Source organism: Balaenoptera physalus (assembly GCF_965194825.1).
Source record: "Balaenoptera physalus genome assembly, chromosome: 17".
Taxonomy (NCBI): Eukaryota; Metazoa; Chordata; class Mammalia; order Artiodactyla; family Balaenopteridae; genus Balaenoptera; species Balaenoptera physalus.
The window spans coordinates 65,169,484-65,190,045 of record NC_138895.1 but is presented as its reverse complement, the minus strand read 5'-3'; the positions used below and the strand labels follow the sequence as shown (position 1 = coordinate 65,190,045).

Here is a 20,562-nt window from a genome sequence, read left to right as displayed (position 1 = left end):
ACCATGCCCTTTGTCCACACCCACTGGAGGTTTTTGCAGCCTGGGGAGAGCTGGGAAGTGTCTGTCCCTCGCTCTCAGTCACTCCCATAATAAACAATCACTAAACAGCTTGCTGCCCTAGGCAACTGTTTGTCCAGCTTGGCTAGGCCCCTGTGACTTAGGCTGGGGAAGAGGGTGGGTGGTGTTCTCTGTAGAGCAGAATTCAGGCTCTGAGGCCAGAGAGCTTGGTTTGGACCAGAAATACTGTTTGGGAGTGAGCACATCTTTGTGGTCTTGGAAGACCTTTAGAGGGACTCCAGCTCTTTATCTGATTTGTCCAGTGAGGCTCCCTGAGGGGAGCTTGGGGCTGGGGTGTGGTAGGGCAGTTGAAGGGTGGACCAACCATCTTGTACTAATGGTAAAGAAGGTCATTTCCTGCCTCAAGTTTCTCATCTACAGCTGGGACAGCTGGCAGTTCTACTAGTCATCCATCCCTCAGAGACAGCTCCTTAAAAACCACCACCCCACCACGCGCAAAAGAGAATAACATCACTATGTGAGGGGAAAAGCTTAAATTAACAGGGCTCTCCTCAGCTATTAGAAAATCTCTTTTCTTCCGCTGTATTTGATCTCTTGGAAGCTTTCTACAGAACAGACAAGGGGCTTCGGGAAGCGAGGGAAGGATGCGCGGAAAGTTATTGAGGATTTGGGATAGGTGTCTTCTCTTAGGGCACCGACAGACATGAAGGATTGTAATGATTCCTCTTGATTGTAATATTTCCTCTTTATTCTTGGGGCTTGGGGTGTCTCCTTGGGGAAAGAGAGAAAAAAAAAAAAAAGGATGGTCTATGTATGGAATAAGGGACCTGTTTTAATGCTTTGTAAAAAGGAAAAATTTGGGGCCTCAGAGAGTCGAAGATGGGCGGGGAGAGGCATCCGTAAGGTCCGCGGTCGCTTTCTATGAAGTCTTTCTTTCCTCCCGCATCCCTTGGGCTCGCCCCACTGCTCCAATTTTCGAGTATCCTTCTCCAGGAACCCGAACACTCCCAGCCGCCCGCTCGGGGAGGCGTTGCCGACAAGCAGCCGAGGAGACGGTATTCTCGAGGGCGCCCGGGGCAGCAGGAGCAGCGGGGCCCGGGAAGCGCCGGCCAGTCCCCGGTTCCCCGGTTCTCCAGCCGCCGCGCGCCAGCGGGCGTCTCTGGGAGATGCTGGTTCCCGGCGCAGCAGCAGGAGGCGGTGCGGCCCAGGCCGGGGTCCCGGCCGGGACGAGCCGAGGGGCCACGGGGCTCGCACTGGGCCTCCCCTCGCTCCGCCCGCCGGGCCCCGGCAGAAGCGCCCCGGGGTCCGCGCACCGCCCGCACCCCCCGCGCCGCGCCGGCGCCTCTGCCGGTGGCCGGGGGTTATGAATGGGCGCAGCGGAAGCACCGCCCCCCCCGGACGTGACGCTCGGCCAATGGCAGCGCGGGCTGCGTGGATGGATGAGGTCAGCGCTGTCGTGTCGGGAATGGAATGTGTAAGTGTAACATTCAGAACCGGGTAACATTCGGCGACCGAACGCGGCGGTCGGCAGCAACCGCGCGGGGGCCTGGGAAGCGCCGCTCGGGGCCGGCACTGCCCGCGGGGAGGACGCGCCGCCGCCGTCACCCAGCGCCGCCGCCTTCTGCCGGGCCGCCGCGCGTCCCGGGGGCCGGCCCCGCGAGCGCAGGAGTAAACACCGCCGGAGTCTCGGAGCCGCTGCAGAAGGGAATAAAGAGAGATGCAGGGATTTGTGAGGTTACGGCGCCCCAGCTGCAAGATGCACTAGCCGGCTGAACCCGGAGATCGGCTGACTTGTTGGAACCGGAGTGCTCTGCCCCGGAGTGTGGATGAGTTGAAGTTGCTTTCCCGGGGCTCGTTTTCCACGGCGCAGAGAGGAATCCGAGAGGCAAGGAAATCACTTCGTCTTGTCATTGATTGGGCATCGGGAGCTTTTTTTCCCCCCTCTCTTTCTTTTCCTCCGTCTTGTTGCATGCAAGAGAATTACAGTCCGCTGCTCGCCCGCCCTGGGTGCGAAATATTCAGCCCCGCTCTCTCCCGTCTATTGTGCAATTCAAAGATGAAAGACCGAAGGGGAGAAAGTTAAAGAAATCGCCCACATGCGCTGGATCAGTCCACGGCTTGGGGAAAGGCATCCAGAGAAGGTGGGAGCGGAGAGTTTGAAGTCTTTACAGGCGGGAAGATGGCGGACTGGAGCTGAAAGTGTTGATTGGGAAACTTGGGTGATTCTTGTGTTTATTTACAATCCTCTTGACCCAGACAGGACACATGCAGGCCAAAAAACGCTATTTCATCCTGCTCTCAGCTGGCTCTTGTCTCGCCCTTTTGTTTTATTTCGGAGGCTTGCAGTTTAGGGCATCGAGAAGCCACAGCCGGAGAGAAGAGCACAGCCGTCGGAATGGCTTGCACCACCCGAGTCCGGATCATTTCTGGCCCCGCTTCCCGGACGCTCTGCGCCCCTTCGTTCCTTGGGATCAATTGGAAAACGAGGATTCCAGTGTGCACATTTCCCCACGGCAGAAGCGAGACGCCAACTCGAGCATCTACAAAGGCAAGAAGTGCCGCATGGAGTCCTGCTTCGATTTCACCCTTTGCAAGAAAAACGGCTTCAAAGTCTACGTATACCCGCAGCAAAAAGGGGAGAAAATCGCCGAAAGTTACCAAAACATTCTAGCGGCCATCGAGGGCTCCAGGTTCTACACCTCGGACCCCAGCCAGGCGTGCCTCTTTGTCCTGAGTCTGGATACTTTAGACAGAGACCAGTTGTCACCTCAGTATGTGCACAATTTGAGATCCAAAGTGCAGAGTCTCCACTTGTGGAACAGTGGTAGGAATCATTTAATTTTTAATTTATATTCTGGCACTTGGCCTGACTACACCGAGGATGTGGGGTTTGACATCGGCCAGGCGATGCTGGCCAAAGCCAGCATCAGTACTGAAAACTTCCGACCCAACTTTGATGTTTCTATTCCCCTCTTTTCTAAGGATCATCCCAGGACAGGAGGGGAGAGGGGGTTTTTGAAGTTTAACACTATCCCTCCTCTCAGGAAGTACATGCTAGTCTTCAAGGGGAAGAGGTACCTGACAGGGATAGGGTCAGACACCAGGAATGCCTTATATCACGTCCATAACGGGGAAGACGTCTTGCTTCTCACCACCTGCAAGCATGGCAAAGACTGGCAAAAGCACAAGGATTCTCGCTGTGACAGAGACAACACTGAGTATGAGAAGTAAGTGGCTTAGCTGATGGGCCTCAGCGGCTCAGCCCTGGGCCCTGCCCACCTGGTCCAGGTGTGAAGTTGGGAGATGGGGGTGGGGCAGGGGACCCCCCTCGGGTCCTTTTCCTTTTGCTCTGAGCCTGGGACTGAGCAGCCTGCTTCTGGTGTGTAGCTTGGAGCTGAGGACCCAGAGTTTGAGCTCCTTGGGCTAAGGGAAAATCCTGGAGCACTTTCCTGGGCCAAGTAGGTGACCATGTTTCCCTCTTGCTTGGAAAGCCTTCAGGGTGATGTGTGTTCTATGAAGGGTGTGGGTTTGATCCAAGTTTGGAAACTGCACTTCACCAGTGGATCCAGGAGGGTGTTTGTGAGAGGGTCTAGGGACCCGAGAGGCTCTGAATCCACTCACAGTCTGGGGACCTTACCCCAAGATTGATGCTTTATTTGCTTTTCTCACGAGCAGGGGGAGCAGCTTTCCGCGGAATTTTCCCACCCCTCAATTGTCATCTTTCCGCAAACCTTAAATTTGTGTTAGCAGTGGAAGTCCTTTAATTTCAGCTACTAAACTTTCTGTGCCTGCCTCTTCCCTACTCCCAGATGGCATTGACTTCTATGAAGGGAGACTGTAAACTGGTTAGGGCCTGTGATCTTGCATGCGTGCATGCATGCATTCATTCATTCATGTGTGTTTGTTGGCATGTATATATCCTGCCTCTCTAGGAGAAGCTGTTTTTAAAAAATCTGGGCCTCAGCCCCTCTGCTGTAAACTCCAGTTGCTAATTTAGATTTCCCATTCCCTTTTGTCTTTATCGATTTGCATGTAAATCGGAGACTGTTACTCTCTGAATGGGCTGTGAGATGCCTCTTTACCCTCTGGAGTGAAGCAAGTTTTGTCCAGTTGCTAAGTAACTGAGTTGGGGACTTTGTAGACCTTCTCACTCTTCCTTTTCCTTCCCAGTGACAGTAACTGACACACTGGGCTTGGGGTCAAAACTAGTTTCTGCGAATCGGCTTTAACCTGAGCTTGGAGGGTCCGTTTCCTCGTCGATGGGGTGGGAGCCCCAGACTCTCTCACTTCTGTCTGGCTGTGAAAGAGTTAGTGAGCTCCTACAGTGCCTTTCCACGTTACGCCAGTTAAAAACCAGAGCAGCCTTGTGCTACCCAGGGAGGAAGGGGAATCTCTCAGCTGAGTACAAGAGGAACTGGCAGAGGTTGGCGGGTTTTGCAATTGATTCATGAAATGCAGAATAGGGGAAACGCTTTGCAGACCTGATTGGAACAGGAAGGGGCATGGTGGCGAAAGGACCCTGAAATGAAAGGTTTGATTGTTGTCTGTGGATTTCCTCAGACACTCGGGCCTCTGTAGGAGTGATTGGAAGGGAAATTCAAGTCCTCCTGTACTTGATCGTAGACAGTGAAGGAGAAAGTATCAAACACTGGGATTCCCCAAACCCCAACGCCTCTTGCTTTTCGAGCATAAGCAAAGCCCGAGGCTGTAGGGTCAATTATGAATCTAAATTTTCCTCTGCTTCGGGGGCAGTTACGTGTGAATGTTGGGTGCTGTTGCCATGGATTAAAATTTTCTCACAAAAGAAACAAACTGTGGTTAGTAATGAACGCTTTGTTTACACGACATTTACATTGACCTATTCCTGTGGGTGCTTGTAAGAAAAAAATGCTCATAGCCTTTGAGGAATTTCTTTGTCTGGTTTATGGTGGAGTAACTCGAGATGAAGTCTGACCTTTCAGTGTCTTCTCAAGCAGTTTCACCGAATTTTGTAGAAGGATCATGATGGTCTTCATTCCTCTAAAGGAGCTGGAGGGGAGATCTTAAGAAATTTGAATTATACGTTTATTTGGGAAACACCCTCAATCCGATACAACAGTCACATCTGCTTTACTCTCCTAGTCCCAAAATAAATCGTCTACATTCTCTGCAGAAGGTTTTTCTAGAGATTTTTGGCAATAAGGGAAGGAGGGGTTGGTTTCCAAGAAACTTTAATTTTTGCTAATTAAATTTCACTAATTTTTGACCTCTTTGTCGTTGTATCAAGAAATCAGACACCCACGCCCTTGTTTTGGTTTATGTTTAAAGACCACAAGGGGTCAGGCCCTCAGGACTGAGTCTCATCTAAAGAGTGGCATTTAGTGAGGAAAGCAAGTTGCCTCTTTCTCCTGAGCAGGGATTTCTTTCAGAGTCACTTCTGGATTTTCTTCATTCCTTTTTTGCATACTTTCCAGCTCTAACCTTGTTTCATGGGACGGGATGGTGTTGCAGAACGTTTATATTAATCGGCCTGCTTCACCTGGAGTTTTAACTCCTTCCTCTCACTGGGTTATCTGAACGCTTTATCTCTGAGAAATGGTGCTTGCAAACATGTTTGCCTCTGCGGTTGACTTTGGAAGATATGAAGAATGAATGAGCTCTGAAATGTGGTGAGAATGCTCACATAGCAGGCAACCTGTCTTGTGCTCTGAAGTAAGCACAACTGTTGTACTTTGCTATTTATACTGATGTTTTCTGTAAGTCAGCTGTGCGTGTGTCAGACGCAGAACTCCTTCAATCAAATGCTAATCTCTTCCCAGGGTTTTAGAGGAGGATGTTGCAGTTAGGTCTATAGAAGTCATCTAAGTTTGACTTCTTATACTGTCTCATGGTGTGACTTTTGATTCATCACCTTGAACCTTAGTTTATCCTTTGGTGGAATGCGTTTTTGACTGCTTTAGGGTTCTCTAAGCGTTCATTTGATAATGGCTTATAAAAACAGGATCAGTTTTCATCTACTTTTCTTTATTAGCAAGTGCCTATGAAAAGTCTTCAGTTTAATTTGCTGCCACAAACAACCACATATAACCTTGCTTTGGACTTAGGGGGTCTGATAATTAGATTGAAAATTTATGGTATCATGGTCAAGTTAGGATACTATAGAATATGTACAAGTGTATCAACTAAAAAAAAAGTTGCTTTTAGCGAAATTTAGCCTTATGTGACAATAAATGTTTAGTTGAGGACTTCTGTTTCAACTTCACTTTTGTGAAAAACAGACAGTTACTACTAAAGGTATAGGAGAACTGCATGGAATGAAGGAAAAGACTTTTCTCTTGTAATAGAGCAATATTTTTGACCCAGACTTCCAGGATTATATTAAAACATCCATTTTTATGACACCCGTAATTAATTTTCATCAGTTACATATATTAACAGATGTAGATGACACTGGCTAAAATAAGTTGCTGCAGTGATTACATGGTTTGTAATGAGGCTTTAGAGAAATTCTACTTTACATCTTTTGAGCTTCTTATGCACCCTTACAGAATTACTGTATTTTTGCATGAACTTCATAGTGCAGATCCCTTCAAAGGGCATTATTGTGAAACTTCAAATTTGGCTCTCTGAAATAGAAGAAAAAGAAGGAAATGAGAGGTGGCTTCTATCTTTGACCCCTTTGAGGAAAGCGGTGGAGAATATTTTAAGCAGCTCTTCTGGGAACAGGCAGGATTCTGTGCAGGCCTTTTGGACACCTTCTGTGTTTGTTGAAGGTGTACCTCACAATCCTGGTGTTCTTAAGGGTCTTGAAGGTAAGTGATCATACAACTTCCAGACATCCTCATTTTACAGACGTGGAAACTGAGGGGTAGACTGTTAAAGGGATTTGCTTAAGGTCAGAAAACTGTTTAGTAGCAGGGGTAGCCCTAGAAAGCAGGCCTTCTGACTTTTTCTCCTTGACCTACAGTATTCCATCTTTAATTACGGACACACCTGAAAGCTCTCCAGCCACTGGAAGGTCCTTATTGATGGTGTTTCTTATGGGATTTCTCTTGGAATCATTTGGGAAGCTGATAAAGACTTTGGACCAACTTTGTGAAAAAAGAAAGCACATACATGCATAATTTGTCATCTAGTTTTAGGGGTTGACACACAGCCGCTACTAAGGGCATCTTCAGACTTGAGAACTTTTGCTCTAGGGCTTACATATTTCTTTTCATTGCCAACTAAGGTGGAGGTCCCCGGTGCTGTTTAGTCTAAGTAGGAGTTTTGGGGACTTTTCAGTTTGGCCCCAGTGAATTTTGGGAATAGGCTGTGAATTCACTGAATGATAAGCTGAATTCAAATGCATTTATAGCAAAAAGAAAATGTGCACAAGTAAATGATGATGTATTGATTCCCCATTTTCCCGAACTATATTCCCAGACACCTTGAGCGAGTTCGTGATCCAACAGGGAACCTTGGAGGAAATGAAAGTTGGAAATTGTACTTCTCAGGTTTTAAATGTAAGATATTAGCACCTTTTTCCCCACAGGTGTATGATAGCACAAAAGCATTTCTAAAATAAACCACATAAGCACAGTTTTGTTTTTTTGTTTTTTTAACACACGTGTGCTGTTTTTTTTTTTTCATTTATTTATTTATGGCTGCGTTGGGTCTTCGTGGCTGTGCGTGGGCTTTCTCTAGTTGCAGCGAGCGGGGGCTACTCTTCGTTGCGGTGCGCGGGCTTCTCATTGTGGTGGCTTCTCTTGTTGAGGAGCACAGACTCTAGGCGCACGGGCTTCAGTAGTTGTGGCATGCAGGCTTCAGTAGTTGTGGCTCGTGGGCTCTAGAGCGCAGGCTCAGTAGTTGTGGCGCACGGGCTTAGTTGCTCCGCGGCATGTGGGATCTTCCCGGACCAGGGCTTGAACCTGTGTCCCCTGCACTGGCAGGCGGATTCTTAACCACTGCACCACCAGGGAAGCCCAAGCACAGTTTTAAAATAAAGCTAGGGCCAGCCCTAGATGAATTTTGAAGTTAGCAATTGTGTCTTCTTGCACTGAGGTTCTAATTCTTTCTGTGCCCCTCCCGCCCCCATGTTTCTCACCTTCTCTGAACTTGCTTTCTGGAGGGCTCCTGAGAGCCTCACCAAGGAATCCCTAAAGGTTGAGGTTTTGTGGGCTACTTCTAGGGACATTGGCAAGTTGATTGAGTCTAGTTCAAAAAATGACGGTTGAAAGTGGAATCTGTGACCTGAGCTGGGAGCCTGTGGGATTTTGTCCTTCAGAGGATGGCTTGCTACGAAGGCTTGGGTGGGCCTCACCAGTGGGAGGCCACCATTGGCCCCCCTGACTGTGACAGCAGCTTTGGGTGGCACCGACTTGGCAAAAGGGGAGCTGTCACGCCCTCAGGTGGTGCTTGTTCTCTTTGTCCAAAGGCCTGTGGATGTTCCTCCCCAGAACCCGCTGTTAGAAACACCTGCTGACAATGACCTTGAGTACACTAAGGTCACACCAAAGGTTGTGCTTGATAGGGCCCGGCTGCTCTGCTCACAGCCACCTTGCCAGGTGTCTCGTCAGGCCATTTTACAGGTTTGTAAGCTGAGGCCAGCTCTGGTGAGGTGGATTGTCAAGGCTGCACAGCTTATAAGTAGCTGAATGGAGGCTACAGTCCAGGTTTTCTGGTTCCCATTCCTCTCATTTCTCTGAGGCCCGCTGCTCCCTCATGACTGTCACTTTTCCACACAGCCTCTTCGGAGGGAACCCGTCAGGCTCAGCGGTCACTAGATACTGCAGTCTCCTGAGAGTGTTCGTGTTTGGACGTGAACACCATGAGCTTAATGACTGATTGGTTTTCCTTCAAAGCTCTTCCGTCTGTGCCCAAGTTCCTTTAATGCACAGGGGCTCCCTCAAAACTGCAAGATATTTGTCCAGTGTCTTATCTGAAGTCGCCTTTATTAGCTCATTTAAGCCTTTCGACAACAGTGTGTAAAATCCCCACTTTACAGATAGGAGTGCAGGCCGCGAGAGGGTAAAGTTAGGAGCCATGGTCACATCTGGTGAGGAAATGGTGGTGTTCAAACCAGGCATCTTGGATGTCGAAGACAACGCTCTTTCCTCTAAAAAATGTTATCACCTTAAAGGATCAAGCAAAATTTCTATCTGTTCACAGTTTTGTATCAGTGAGTTTAGTGTGATTTGGGTGTTTGTATGTCGTATCTTTTTTTTTTCCCCTACTGCTTTCCTTTATAAACATGCTTCCCAAGGAAAAAATCTGGCTAAGAGATGTGATTAAGACGGCCCTGAGTTGACACTTAAGCATCGAACTCCTTCAGCTTATAGCTTTGACAATGTAGATTCTGCCTTTCATTTTCCCCTAGAGCTCTTCTCAGAAAAGTGAGGAAGTGAATCATGTGTGACCTTTGCCCTCCTGCTAGCACCTTGCAGGGTTTGCCCTGTACTAGGTGTCAGTGAACCCATGAGGTGGTGCAGGAGTGACCGTTGCCCCAGGTATAAGGTGTGACCCTGTAGAAATGGGAGACCCACTGGAAGATTCCATTTCTGACAAAACGGGCCAGGTTTCTGGAGTGTAGCACACCACTGCTGCTAGGCCCTGAGGCTCCCTGTAGAAAAACAGTGGTTAAAATATTATAAAAATTGTACAGAGCCTCTGCAGAATATTAGGAAAATGCAAAAGAGATGAATATGAAAATAAATGTCTTCTCTAGTCCCGACAATGAGAGCTAACCACTATTATTAAACTTCAGTAGTTGGCCTGTTATAACCCACATAGACACCTCTGCGAGTGATGATGTCATTCCATGTCTGCATATCCAAGTACCTTGTATAGCTATGTTAATTATTATTTAATTAATAGTAAATAATGAATTCGACACATTTTCCTTACGTGTCTTGTTTGTGCCAGACACATAGGTGTTGGAGCTGGGAGTGAACAAAACAAACTCCTGGCCGTTCTAGTCTGTTGGTTTTATAAAGTTAAAGTCCGACTTTAAATGTATTTTTGCATGTTGCTTTTTTCTTAACATTATCTCAGAGCCTCTTCCTCTCCTACTAAAGAGGCAAATCCTATTAAAATACTAAAGTAGGATTTTTAATGGCTGCACGGTTCTTTTTAGTAACTTATGGCTGTACCGTAGTTGATTTGCATTTTCTTAGTAAGAGATTTGTTTCCCATCTTTTCTTTTATTATACATAAGTCTGTGATGAATTTCACTGTACTGAGGATTTGTTTTCTTCTGGACTAAGGTCTCTCTCTCAGAGAACACAGCACTTCCTCTCTCCTGACGCCCCCCACCCCCCAATCCGTTTTGGAGGAATAGCAATTTTTGAGGTGAGTTTGAGCGCCCATTTAGCGACATAGCCGGCATGAAATGACTGCTTAGATAAACATCTGTAGGTGTTAATTGGTCCTGCGGCGGGGGTGGGCGGGGGAGGGGGTCTTTGAAGCTCCCACAGCTCTGTTCCCTTTGAAGTTTCATTTTTGCTGGAGCCAGAAACCTCCGTGTGTCTCTTTACTGAGAAGACTGCTTCCTCTGTGCGTTCTACAGCCTCTCTTGGAATCTCAGAATCTGTGGGCCTAACCTGGGTAGGTGTCAGTTTTTTAAGTTAATTGTGTCAGCTGCTCAAAGCCCTTCTCTCTTTTCTCTTTGGCTGTTGAGTCTTTGGTCCTTTGGAGGTGAATTGAGACAAGTGGCTTTACCTCTGGGGCATCCAGGTCAGGTCTGGGATTCTAAGTGCAAACGAGGCACAATTCTAAGTGATTTAAAAACCAAGACAGAAGGAATTCCCTGGCGCTTTCACTGCCGAGGGCCCGGGTTCAATCCCTGGTCTGGGAACTAAAGTCCCCCAAGCCTCGCTGAGTGGCCAAAAAAAAAAAAAAAAAGAAAAAGAAAAACAAATAAAAAAAAAACCAAGACAGAAAACAAAGTGAACCAAACCGTTTACGCCTAGTTAGACTTTCTTCCCATTGTAATTGCTTTGAGCAGCGATAAGATTTGTGGAGAAACATTTCCTCGGTTTGTGTACCCTCTTGTCTTCTGTGAAGCCCTTTAGGAGAGGGCGATAACCCTGGACCAGGGAAGTCACTGACCCACACACATTCCTGGACTAGGTGCTGAACCTCTCAGCCTCATTTTCCACATCTGTAAGTGGGGATCATAACACCTCACAGGGTCGTTGAAAGATTGAAAGGAGGTGGAGTGCGTAACTGCTTGTAATGCGAAACCTCTTAAACGCTGATGTGCTCTACAAGGTGGTGGTGTTTATTAAAAACCATCTTGCTGCCATTTTCTAATCAACCACAGAGGTTTGCTTAGTTTCATAACTTGGCTCTTTACTAAGCCACAGAAATAACTGCTCACCTCTTTCTTGATACTTAATCCCCAGAAAATTGTGGTTGATGCCCTGGAAGGCTAGCCATTATTTCTGTGGGCTGTGGGAAGACCTAGATGGGGCCTTGGAGCTTGCAGGTGGCCTGGGGCAGAGGTGGGAGCAGGTGGAGGGTGGTCTCTGGGTCAGTCAGGCACTGCCTTGACACTGCATCCCCCAGGTTCCCTGGATGACTGCTCTAGGAATGCACGTTATTGCTTTTGCAAGTGACTTGTGTGCCTCGTCGGTTGACGGTGATCTTTGGAAGGCTACCTCGTGTGAATGGGCTGGTTCGACAGGCCCTTAGGTGGCAAAGAGCAGAATATCACTCAGGCCACCTTAAGTCACAGGATTTATTGTGAAGGGACATGGAACAAAAACAACTGGAACTGTTCCAGTAAGTTCTCAGGACCCAGCACAATAACTTGGCTCTGCTCCTTTCTTCCCGCTCTGGACCTTCATCTCTCCCCAGACTGGCACCTCTGTCGCGGGGTGTGTCTGCCAGCTACTGGCCAGTCTTTCCTGAATTCTCTCCTGCAGGCCCTGGAGGAAACCGGCCTGATTGGCTTTACTGGGGATCCTTACTCCTTTTGGGGGAGAGCCATTCCTATCAGGCCAAGTCTCTGGGTCTGGTGGTGACCTCATCAGTTGAAAGACTGCCCTGTCACGTTGTCGTTCTTGATTGAATTGGTGGCCATCCTTTTGCAAAGAACAGCCTCAAGTTGCTTCCTGAAACGGGACTGTGGTTAGGGGAAGTTGCCTGTGGCAGGCACTGTTGAAGCCATATCCTGTTGGCACTGACATTTTTGAGCCCGGTTGATGATGATGATAGCTGCTAACATCTCTTGAGCGTGTACTGTGTGCCGGGTAACGGGCAGTATCGTCTTTAATCTTTACGTCCACCCTAGCAGGAAGATACTCATTTGAGATGCAGAACAAAGTTCAGAGAATCTTTAAAAGTGACTTGCCTAAGAGCACACAGCTGGGACACAAACCGAGGGCCGTCTGGCTTCTGGACCTGTGTTCTTCACCACGGCATCGTACTGCTTCTGCACAGCTGGAACTGATGTCATGAAGGCCACACACACGTACACAATAGTGTGATTGATTTATAGGGTATCACTTGTGTTTTCTCACCTAGAATTTATTTAATCTTGCTGGAGAAGAGACAGTTCTAACCAGCGTGGTAATCTGGTTTCTCAGCCCACAGCGGATTCAAAGCAGTCAATTTAAAGAGGGAGGGATTCTTGCAGGCGGAGCTGGGAAGAAGGGACAGTTGGCAACCCGAATGGAAGGAAGCAGGCCAGGAAGTGATAAAATGTAACACCCAGAAGAAGTAAAGAAGCACTGCAACTTAAGAGCAGCTGGCCCAGAGCCCGAGTGTGTCCTACGGACTCCCCAGAAGCGTGCCTTTGAGTCCCGCCACCCAACGCCATGCCTGTCACCAAGCAGAGCTTCTGTAAATATTTGATAAACTATACCATGGTACAGCGCTGACCGTGAGCCACCTCTTGTGTACGCTGGCCTTTGTTGAAGAAAGTAGAGGAACAAATAATGAACTTTGTAACTTTTTTGAACCCTATGGTTAAAATAAAAATATTTTGGTGGCCCTAAGATAAGCTCTCCATTTGAAAGCTTATGTACCAAGCTTAGCAAGTTCCCCAAGGGCTCCGGATATAAGGGGTAGTTGCATCCTTGGAGTTTGCATCAGAGTTCTGGTATTTGTTGCTAACTCAGATTTCTGGGGTTTTATAATACATATCAATACTTTAATGAGAAATATAAAGTTTTCTGGTATTGTCATGTGGGCCTGTGATGCTAGTTATTCTTTTTTTTTTAATTTTTATTTATTCACTTATTTATTTATTCATTCATTTATGGCTGCGTTGGGTCTTCGTTTCTGTGCGAGGGCTTTCTTTAGTTGTGGCGAGCGTGGGCCACTCTTCATCGCGGTGCGCGGGCCTCTCACTGTCGCAGCCTCTCTTGTTGCGGAGCACAGGCTCCAGACGCGCAGGCTCAGCAGTTGTGGCTCACGGGCGTAGCTGCTCCGCGGCATGTGGGATCCTCCCAGACCAGGGCTCGAACCCGTGTCCCCTGCATTGGCAGGCAGATTCTCAACCACTGCGCCACCAGGGAAGCCCGATGCTAGTTATTCTTGACTGACTAGTGCTCCAAATGCCTTGGGCCCTGGGCTCAGGGAAAGAGTGGCCCCGGGTGTGGAATATGGAGGCTGGGAATTAGAGAAGGGGGAGGTGTCCATAAGGGGAGGAGGAGCATCTAGTCTGTTGCTTAGAGGCTGCCCTGGTAGGTATGTTGGGGCGCATGTCCTGCTTTTTCTGCATTTCTGGGGATGCCCAGGATAGGAACTGATGGGTGGAGATCTGGAATGGATTTCACATGTCCTATATATATTCCAGCACCCTGACAGATTGGTGGAAGTCATCCACAGCACCACTGATAAAAATAGGGCCATGCCACCATCCTAGTTGAACTCACCCTGGAGGCTTCTCATAATTCATTCATACGATATGAAGGTGGGGTTGGTCCAGCTCTACCTGCCTTTCTATCCCCAGCCCCTTGGCAGAGCCTCATTCCTCCTCCTCCTCCCTTTCCCCACATGCCCTCTTCTCTCTCTCAGAAAACAGTCCCCCAGCTTCATTTCATTTCTTCCAGTGTCACTTCCTTGATGCCCCAGACTTGGTCACATTCCCCTGTTAATGGGCTCTTATAGAACAGTTAATACTTGCCACGGCTCTGGTTTTTTCCATTTATTTAACTATCTGTTTTTCTCTCTCCCCAGTAATTGTACGGGCCCTGAGGAGAGAATTCATGTTGTTTTTCATTAAATTTACTCAACAGATACTTATTAAGCACCTACTCTTTCCAGGCACTGGGGATTCAACAGTGAACCAAACAGACACACATCCCTGCCCCCAGATGGTCCCAGTCTAATGACTGGAGGCTTTTACCATGTCAGTTATGGCCTGTGTTAGAAGGTGCTTGATGCTGGGAAGAAAAGCAGTGTATGGAAAGGGGTGAAGGCAGTGGGTCTCAACCTGGGGAGCTTCTGGAAATGGGGCATGGGCCCTACTCCTGGCCAATCAGACCCTATGGGGATGAAGTTCAGGTTTTTAAAAAGCTCACCAGGTGATGTGGATGCAGAGTGAGAATGGGAAAGGGGGGGTTTACAGTTTAAATACGGGGGGAAGGAGGGCTCTGTGGCGAAGGTGACATTGAACTCACTCACTGCTGTGTCTTCACAACCTAGCACCATGCCTGACCCACCCATACTGGGCACTCAGTTTTTGTTGGATAAATGAAAAAAAAATTACATTTATTTAACCAATCGAAATGCTGTTGACCGTACAAAGTATGGGTTCTGTAGATGTCCCTGTCTTTGGTTTACAGCCCAGGCCTTCCCGTGTTTCCTCCAAGTTCATCTTTTGCTGATTTACCCAGAGTTTCTTTTCATTTTCAAAGGGGATGTTTCTTCCAATAACCTTTTTTTTTTCTTTTCTTCCAAGGTAGTTTCTTTTCTTTCCTTTTCTTTTTTTCCTGTTCTGTTGGATATGATATTGGTAAAACCAAATTAAAATGAACTGACAGGCTTTACTGCATAGTGTGAATCTAAAGAATTTATTGCTACAGGAGAAACCATTATGGTCTTTTTGTCATTTAATTTTAACAGTCTGTAGATATTGGGACTTTTTGTGCCCCCTTACTTGCAATTTTTCTCCCAAATGGTAGGTCGAATGTAACTTTTGGCTTACATTTCCTGCTCAGGTTACATCCCAACTCTGTTAACTGATATTGAAGCATTGCCCCAGAGTATATAGTAACATAGCTTAATTGAGCTATCAGGCTTCTAATGAATTCATATTGAGATTTATCATTTAATTAAAAAGCAAAGGGGAAAAAAAAGCAAAGGGAAGGTGTTCAGTTGTTTCTCCCATTGGCCTCCATTTCCTGCACTTAAAATCTCCTGGCTTGTTTGTGTTAGTTAGCTTGTGGAATTGTATGGATATTACATAAACGTATTCAAGGTGTATAGATTAAAAAGGAGAATGCACTGGATCCCAATTACTTGACTTCTTAATAGGTCTTAAAAATGGATTCAGATTTGGTGGCAATCGTATGACACTTGATTAAGTATGAATTATGTTTTATGTTTTTACAAAGCTTGGTAAGGTCATTTTCCAAAATGATTTCTAGGTCTGTATGTCTGAACCAATCTGAAAATCTAATCAGAGGGGATCTAATACCGAAATACTTTAGCTTTACTGAGAAGCAGAGAATAAATTTTTCTTGAAAACACCATTTCTTATATGCTATGTGCTCCTTTAAAATTCACACTGCATTAAAAAAGCTGCCTTTAAGCAACACCTTTTATGATAACTGCATTTTTAAGTATGCAAGTGTAATGTTGCAAACCTGTAAATGTAGGGCAGTCAGTCTTTTACTGATTCAAAGACTGGAAATGTATGATATTTTCTGTATTTAGATTGTAGAGTTACATTACATGTTTTTAAAAAATTGAACAGTATTTTATATGAAGATAAAATTTAAGTACCTCAATGTTTACTACAGTTCAAAGAAAGAGTAGTATTTTCCTGCACTTATTTTATTTTATTTTTTTATAAATTTATTTATTTATTTATTTATGGCTGCATTGGGTCTTTGTTGCTCTGCGCTGGCTTTCTCTAGTTGCTGCGAGCCAGGCTACTCTTCGTTGTGGTGCGCAGGCTTCTCATTGTGGTGGCTTCTCTTGTTGCAGAGCACGGGCTCTAGGCCTGCAGGCTAAAGTAGTTGTGGCTCGCAGGCTCTAGAGCGCAGGCTAAGTAGTTGTGGTGCCCGGGCTTAGTTGTTACGCGGCATGTGGCATCTTCCCGGACCAGGGCTCGAACCTGTGTCCCCTGCACTGGCAGGCGGATTCTTAACCACTGTGCCACCAGGGAAGCCCCTGCACTTATTTTAGACTTAACTATGTCTAAGGAGTAACCCAAGTAGGATAAATGAGGGCAAAAAGGATTCAGTATCAAAATAAATTTTTTTTTTAAATTGAGATATAATTGACATATAACATTGTATTAGTTTTAGGTGTACATCATAATGATTTTATATATACATATATATATATATATATCATATATATTGCCAGATGATGATATGTTATTTATAGATATATTGTAAAATATTTTATATATACATATTGCAAGTGATATGTAAATATATATTAGTAATATGTATATGTTGTGAAATGATTACCACAATAAGTTTAGTTAATGTCCACACATTTTTACAAATTTTTTTTCTTGTGATGAGAATTTTGAAGACTTACTCTCTTGTTAATTATAGACACCACTACATCTCTAGGACTATTAATCTCATAACTGGAAGTTTGTACCTTTTTTATTTATTTATTTATTTATTTTTGGCTGTGTTGGGTCTTCCTTTCTGTGCGAGGGCTCTCCCCAGTTGCGGCGAGCGGGGGCCACTCCCCATCGCGGCGCGCGGGCCCCTCACCGTCGCGGCCCCTCCCGCTGCAGAGCACAGGCTCCAGATGCGCAGGCTCAGTAGCTGTGGCTCACGGGCCCAGCCGCTCCGCGGCATGTGGGATCCCCCCAGACCAGGGTCCGAACCCGTGTCCCCTGCCTTGGCAGGCAGACTCCCAACCACTGCGCCACCAGGGAAGCCCCGGAAGTTTGTACCTTTTGACCACCGTCACCTGTTTACTCCCCCGACACACACACCCCCAGCCCGCTTCTGGCAACCACCAATCTCTTCTCTGTGTCTTATGAGTTTGGGGGTTCTTTTTTGGATTCGTAAGTGGTGTTCAGATGGTGTTTGTCTTTCTCTGTCTGACTTACTTCACTTAGCATAATACCCTCAAGGTCTGTGTTGTCCCAAATGGCAAGATTTCCTTCTTTCTTAAGGCTGAATAATATTCCACTGTGTATATATACCGTATTTCCTTTATCTGTTCATCCATCGACGGATATTTAGGTTGTTGCCATGTCTTGGCTACTGTAAGTAATGCTGTCAGAATAAATGTTGAGTTTCTATAAACATAAGCTCAGAGATTGAGCACCCTTAAATTCCAAGTATGAAGTAGCTGTTCTAGGGGGTGTTGGTGACTCTTTGAGCCCCCCTGGGCCTCAGTTTCCCTTAACTGGTTTTCCTGCACAGAGTCCTGTGAGCTCATCACCAACTGGGGCTATCAGGTCTGTGCACACATGTGTATGTCTATGCATCTGTCCTTTGTCTGAGAAGGAGCCTGGTGCTCAGTCGTGCTATCATGGTGTCAGTTTTATCTGGAGGGAGGAGAAATAAGATCATGGAAGTGACCTTAAAGGTCTAGTGTAACTCTTGTATTATATAGATAAGGAAGTAGAGATCCAGGGAAGCTGGGCAGTTTGCCCAAGGTCATGTAGCTGGTTGCGACAGAACAGGGAATGGAGCACATATCTCTTGACTTCCAGCCAAGTATGGCACAGAGGTCATGCACCTGGGCTCTGGAAACTAGGGGCTTGAACGTGAATGGTGGCTCTGCCACTAGCTGGGCACCTTACTTCTTTGCTTCCATTTCTTCACTTATAAAATGGGGATAATAATAACTCCTATTTCGTAGGGTTGTTACTGTGAAGATTAAGTGAATGATATTACGTGTAAGATGCTTAGAACGGTGCTTGGTACATAGTAAGTACTCAGTCAATAACCATTGTTACTGTCATTAATCTTCCTGTTCCATTAAACCACGTTAGTCTTGTCCAATTTGAGATTTACCATTTGTATCTGTTTATCATTGTTTTCATTTCATTTCTTCCATTGGACCTATCTGTTTACAGCTCATTATAACTATAGTGTGCAATGTGACACATTAGCTTGCTAGTCATATAAAAGTTCAAGGTGGTTTGGCAAGTGCCCAGAATTCCAACCACCTGTTGTAACTGTTGCCAAAATACGATAGATTTTCATTTCCCAGAAGTTGTTCCACCGAGGGTGCAAATTATTAATATGACTTTATGTCTTTAAAACATTTTTTTTTTCCATTTACCAAAGTACGTATCATGTTTCCCACCTGTTCCGAGAAGCTGAGCAGTCACGTGGGTCTTCTTGTTCCTGCCTCTTGAAAAAACATTAAAACAGTGGCAGATGTGCCAGTGGCATCGCCTGAAATGACTTTCTGAGCTAAACCTGCATGAGACAGAGAAGATAATACGATTTTTTTGTTCTCTCGCAATGCAAGGAGGCGAAGGAGCGATCCCATCACGATGGGGTACTTAGCAAATCGGGAAGTGATAACAGTGGATAACTTTCTACTTTCCGCAATTTGCATGGCTGTTAACAATTGATGGCTTTTCTTAGGACGGGCGTTATCAGCTGCAGCAGGACCCAGACCTCTGGACCCTTTCTGCATGCTAAGTTGAAGCAGTGTGTCACCTACCCTTGATGATAAACTTCTAACAGCAGTCTGGGTTAACGTTAGGGAGAAGACTTAAGCCTGTGTTCTGAAGATCTGGGAGGTTTCAGACACATTGTAATTTATATTTTCATTCTTGCTCTCGGGAGACACAGCTGCAGTTAGGAACAAACACGTAGTAAGAGCTGTTCTGTAATAACCGTTTCTGCCACCAAATCCAGATGTGATCTGATTCCTACTGGATTCCACACTGGAGCAAGCCTTGCTGTGATGGAGATACCCTGCGGGTCACATCCTGTCCCTTGGCACTTTACCACATTCCCCCGACCCAAAAGCATGTTAGAACAGGATTATATCCTTGTTGTAAATCACAGAATCATATAGAGTGTTCCCTAACAGCTTTTGCAAAAGAGACTCTAGGGAACAGTTCATTAAGTATAAGTCAAGTGAGACCTTCTACCATAATCTCAAACATGATATTGCTTGACTGCAGACAGCAAGCAGTTGTGTATTTTACGTACAATAGCGACACTAGGGCTGTATTTATTTGTAGGTGGAGGAAATATTCAAAATCCATTTTCTTTTTCTGGGAACATTACTGTGTCAGTGTTGGATATTGTTTTCTACCAAGAATCAGATGCTTTTTTTTTTTTTTTTTTTTTTTGTCTCCCTCTCCTTGTCGTCTCATTTCTTCCTCACAAAATAAAAATTGCCCTTCTTTCTCCCCGTAAGCTGACTTGCAGATTCAGGTAGCAGTTGAGATAAAAGTACCGTATCGTATTTCCAGTGAACTCATTTAATTAGATGAGGTGAATTAATTGGATTTTTTGACATGTCTCTTAAAGTCTAAAATATTTGCTTTTGGAATTCCCAGGTACCGTGACTTGGGAGCTTTCTCAGTTTGCTCCTTGATTCAGGACTGGTGTAGTAAGACCTGTCATTTGAAGCCTGTCATTTGAATTCCCCTTGGGGGTGTAAAAGTGGCCTAGTGATTTTTCAGATAGTGGAGCATAAATCAGCAGGCTCATCAGCAGAAACCTGGATAAGCATTGCTCTGTCCACACACAGCAGATGAGATGGTAATCTAAGGGCTTGTTTCCATCACGTGTGGACGGACTCTCTGAAGTTTCTTTCCCCCCTCTATGCTCTCACCCTGTATAATTTTAGGTGTCTGCAAGCTTTGAGAGCCTCCTTGTGTCCTGTCATTCAGGGCCTGGGGAAATTCTGGAATTTAGATTGGGGCAGTTTTAAACCTTAGATCATTCTACCTTGCATTATAATTACTTAGTTTTTGTCTCTCTGGGTGTATTCCTGGGTATAGCTGGTTCATTCCCCTCTGCACCGCAGAGCTCACCCCCCACTGCAGTAGTTGGATTGATAGGTGTTTAGTTAAATCTTACTACACTTGGTTAGCCCATTGTAGTCCTTTCTTTGGCTTAGAAATTCCAGAACCCAAACAGATGGAGGTAAGACTATGGCATATTCTGGAATTTTTCATCTTTTAAAAACATTTTTTAGTTTTTAGTGTTTTAGTTTTCTTTAGTATCTGTCTTTTTCAAATATAGATCAAGGGGCCAGACCAAAAAATTTACTGGGATCAAAGTACATAACACCTCGTTTCATGGTGGAAAAATACCTGATAGGTTCTTTCTCTGCCATTTGACTCCAAACATCTTTTGATCACAAAGTTATTTGGATGTTTCATACTTTATGTTCTACTTGGACTTAAATCCATAAGTCTTATCTCAAGACATGTGTATTTGTTTTTTATCCGTTTCC

General features: G+C 45.8%; 1 protein-coding gene and 1 long non-coding RNA gene across 3 annotated transcripts in view; one reads left to right on the top strand and one right to left on the bottom strand.

The window, feature by feature from the left end:
- The first annotated feature begins 1,541 nt into the window (after positions 1-1,541).
- The window catches only part of EXT1 (exostosin glycosyltransferase 1), a 289,714-nt gene continuing 270,693 nt past the window's right edge, over positions 1,542-20,562 (top strand). Inside the window, exon 1 of one of the 2 annotated variants that reach the window (XM_082433199.1) lies at positions 1,542-3,245. In XM_082433199.1, coding sequence (XP_082289325.1) covers positions 2,284-3,245 — 962 coding nt within the window. In that variant the 5' untranslated portion in view covers positions 1,542-2,283. The remainder of the gene's footprint in view (positions 3,246-20,562) is intronic. The other variant, XM_082433198.1, reaches the window with a different exon arrangement.
- LOC309646711 lies at positions 13,146-19,804 on the bottom strand. Its single transcript, XR_014255551.1, has 2 exons — positions 17,072-19,804; positions 13,146-16,767 (listed from the first exon to the last, which is right to left on the bottom strand). It is a non-coding gene; the product is annotated as an uncharacterized lncRNA (long non-coding RNA).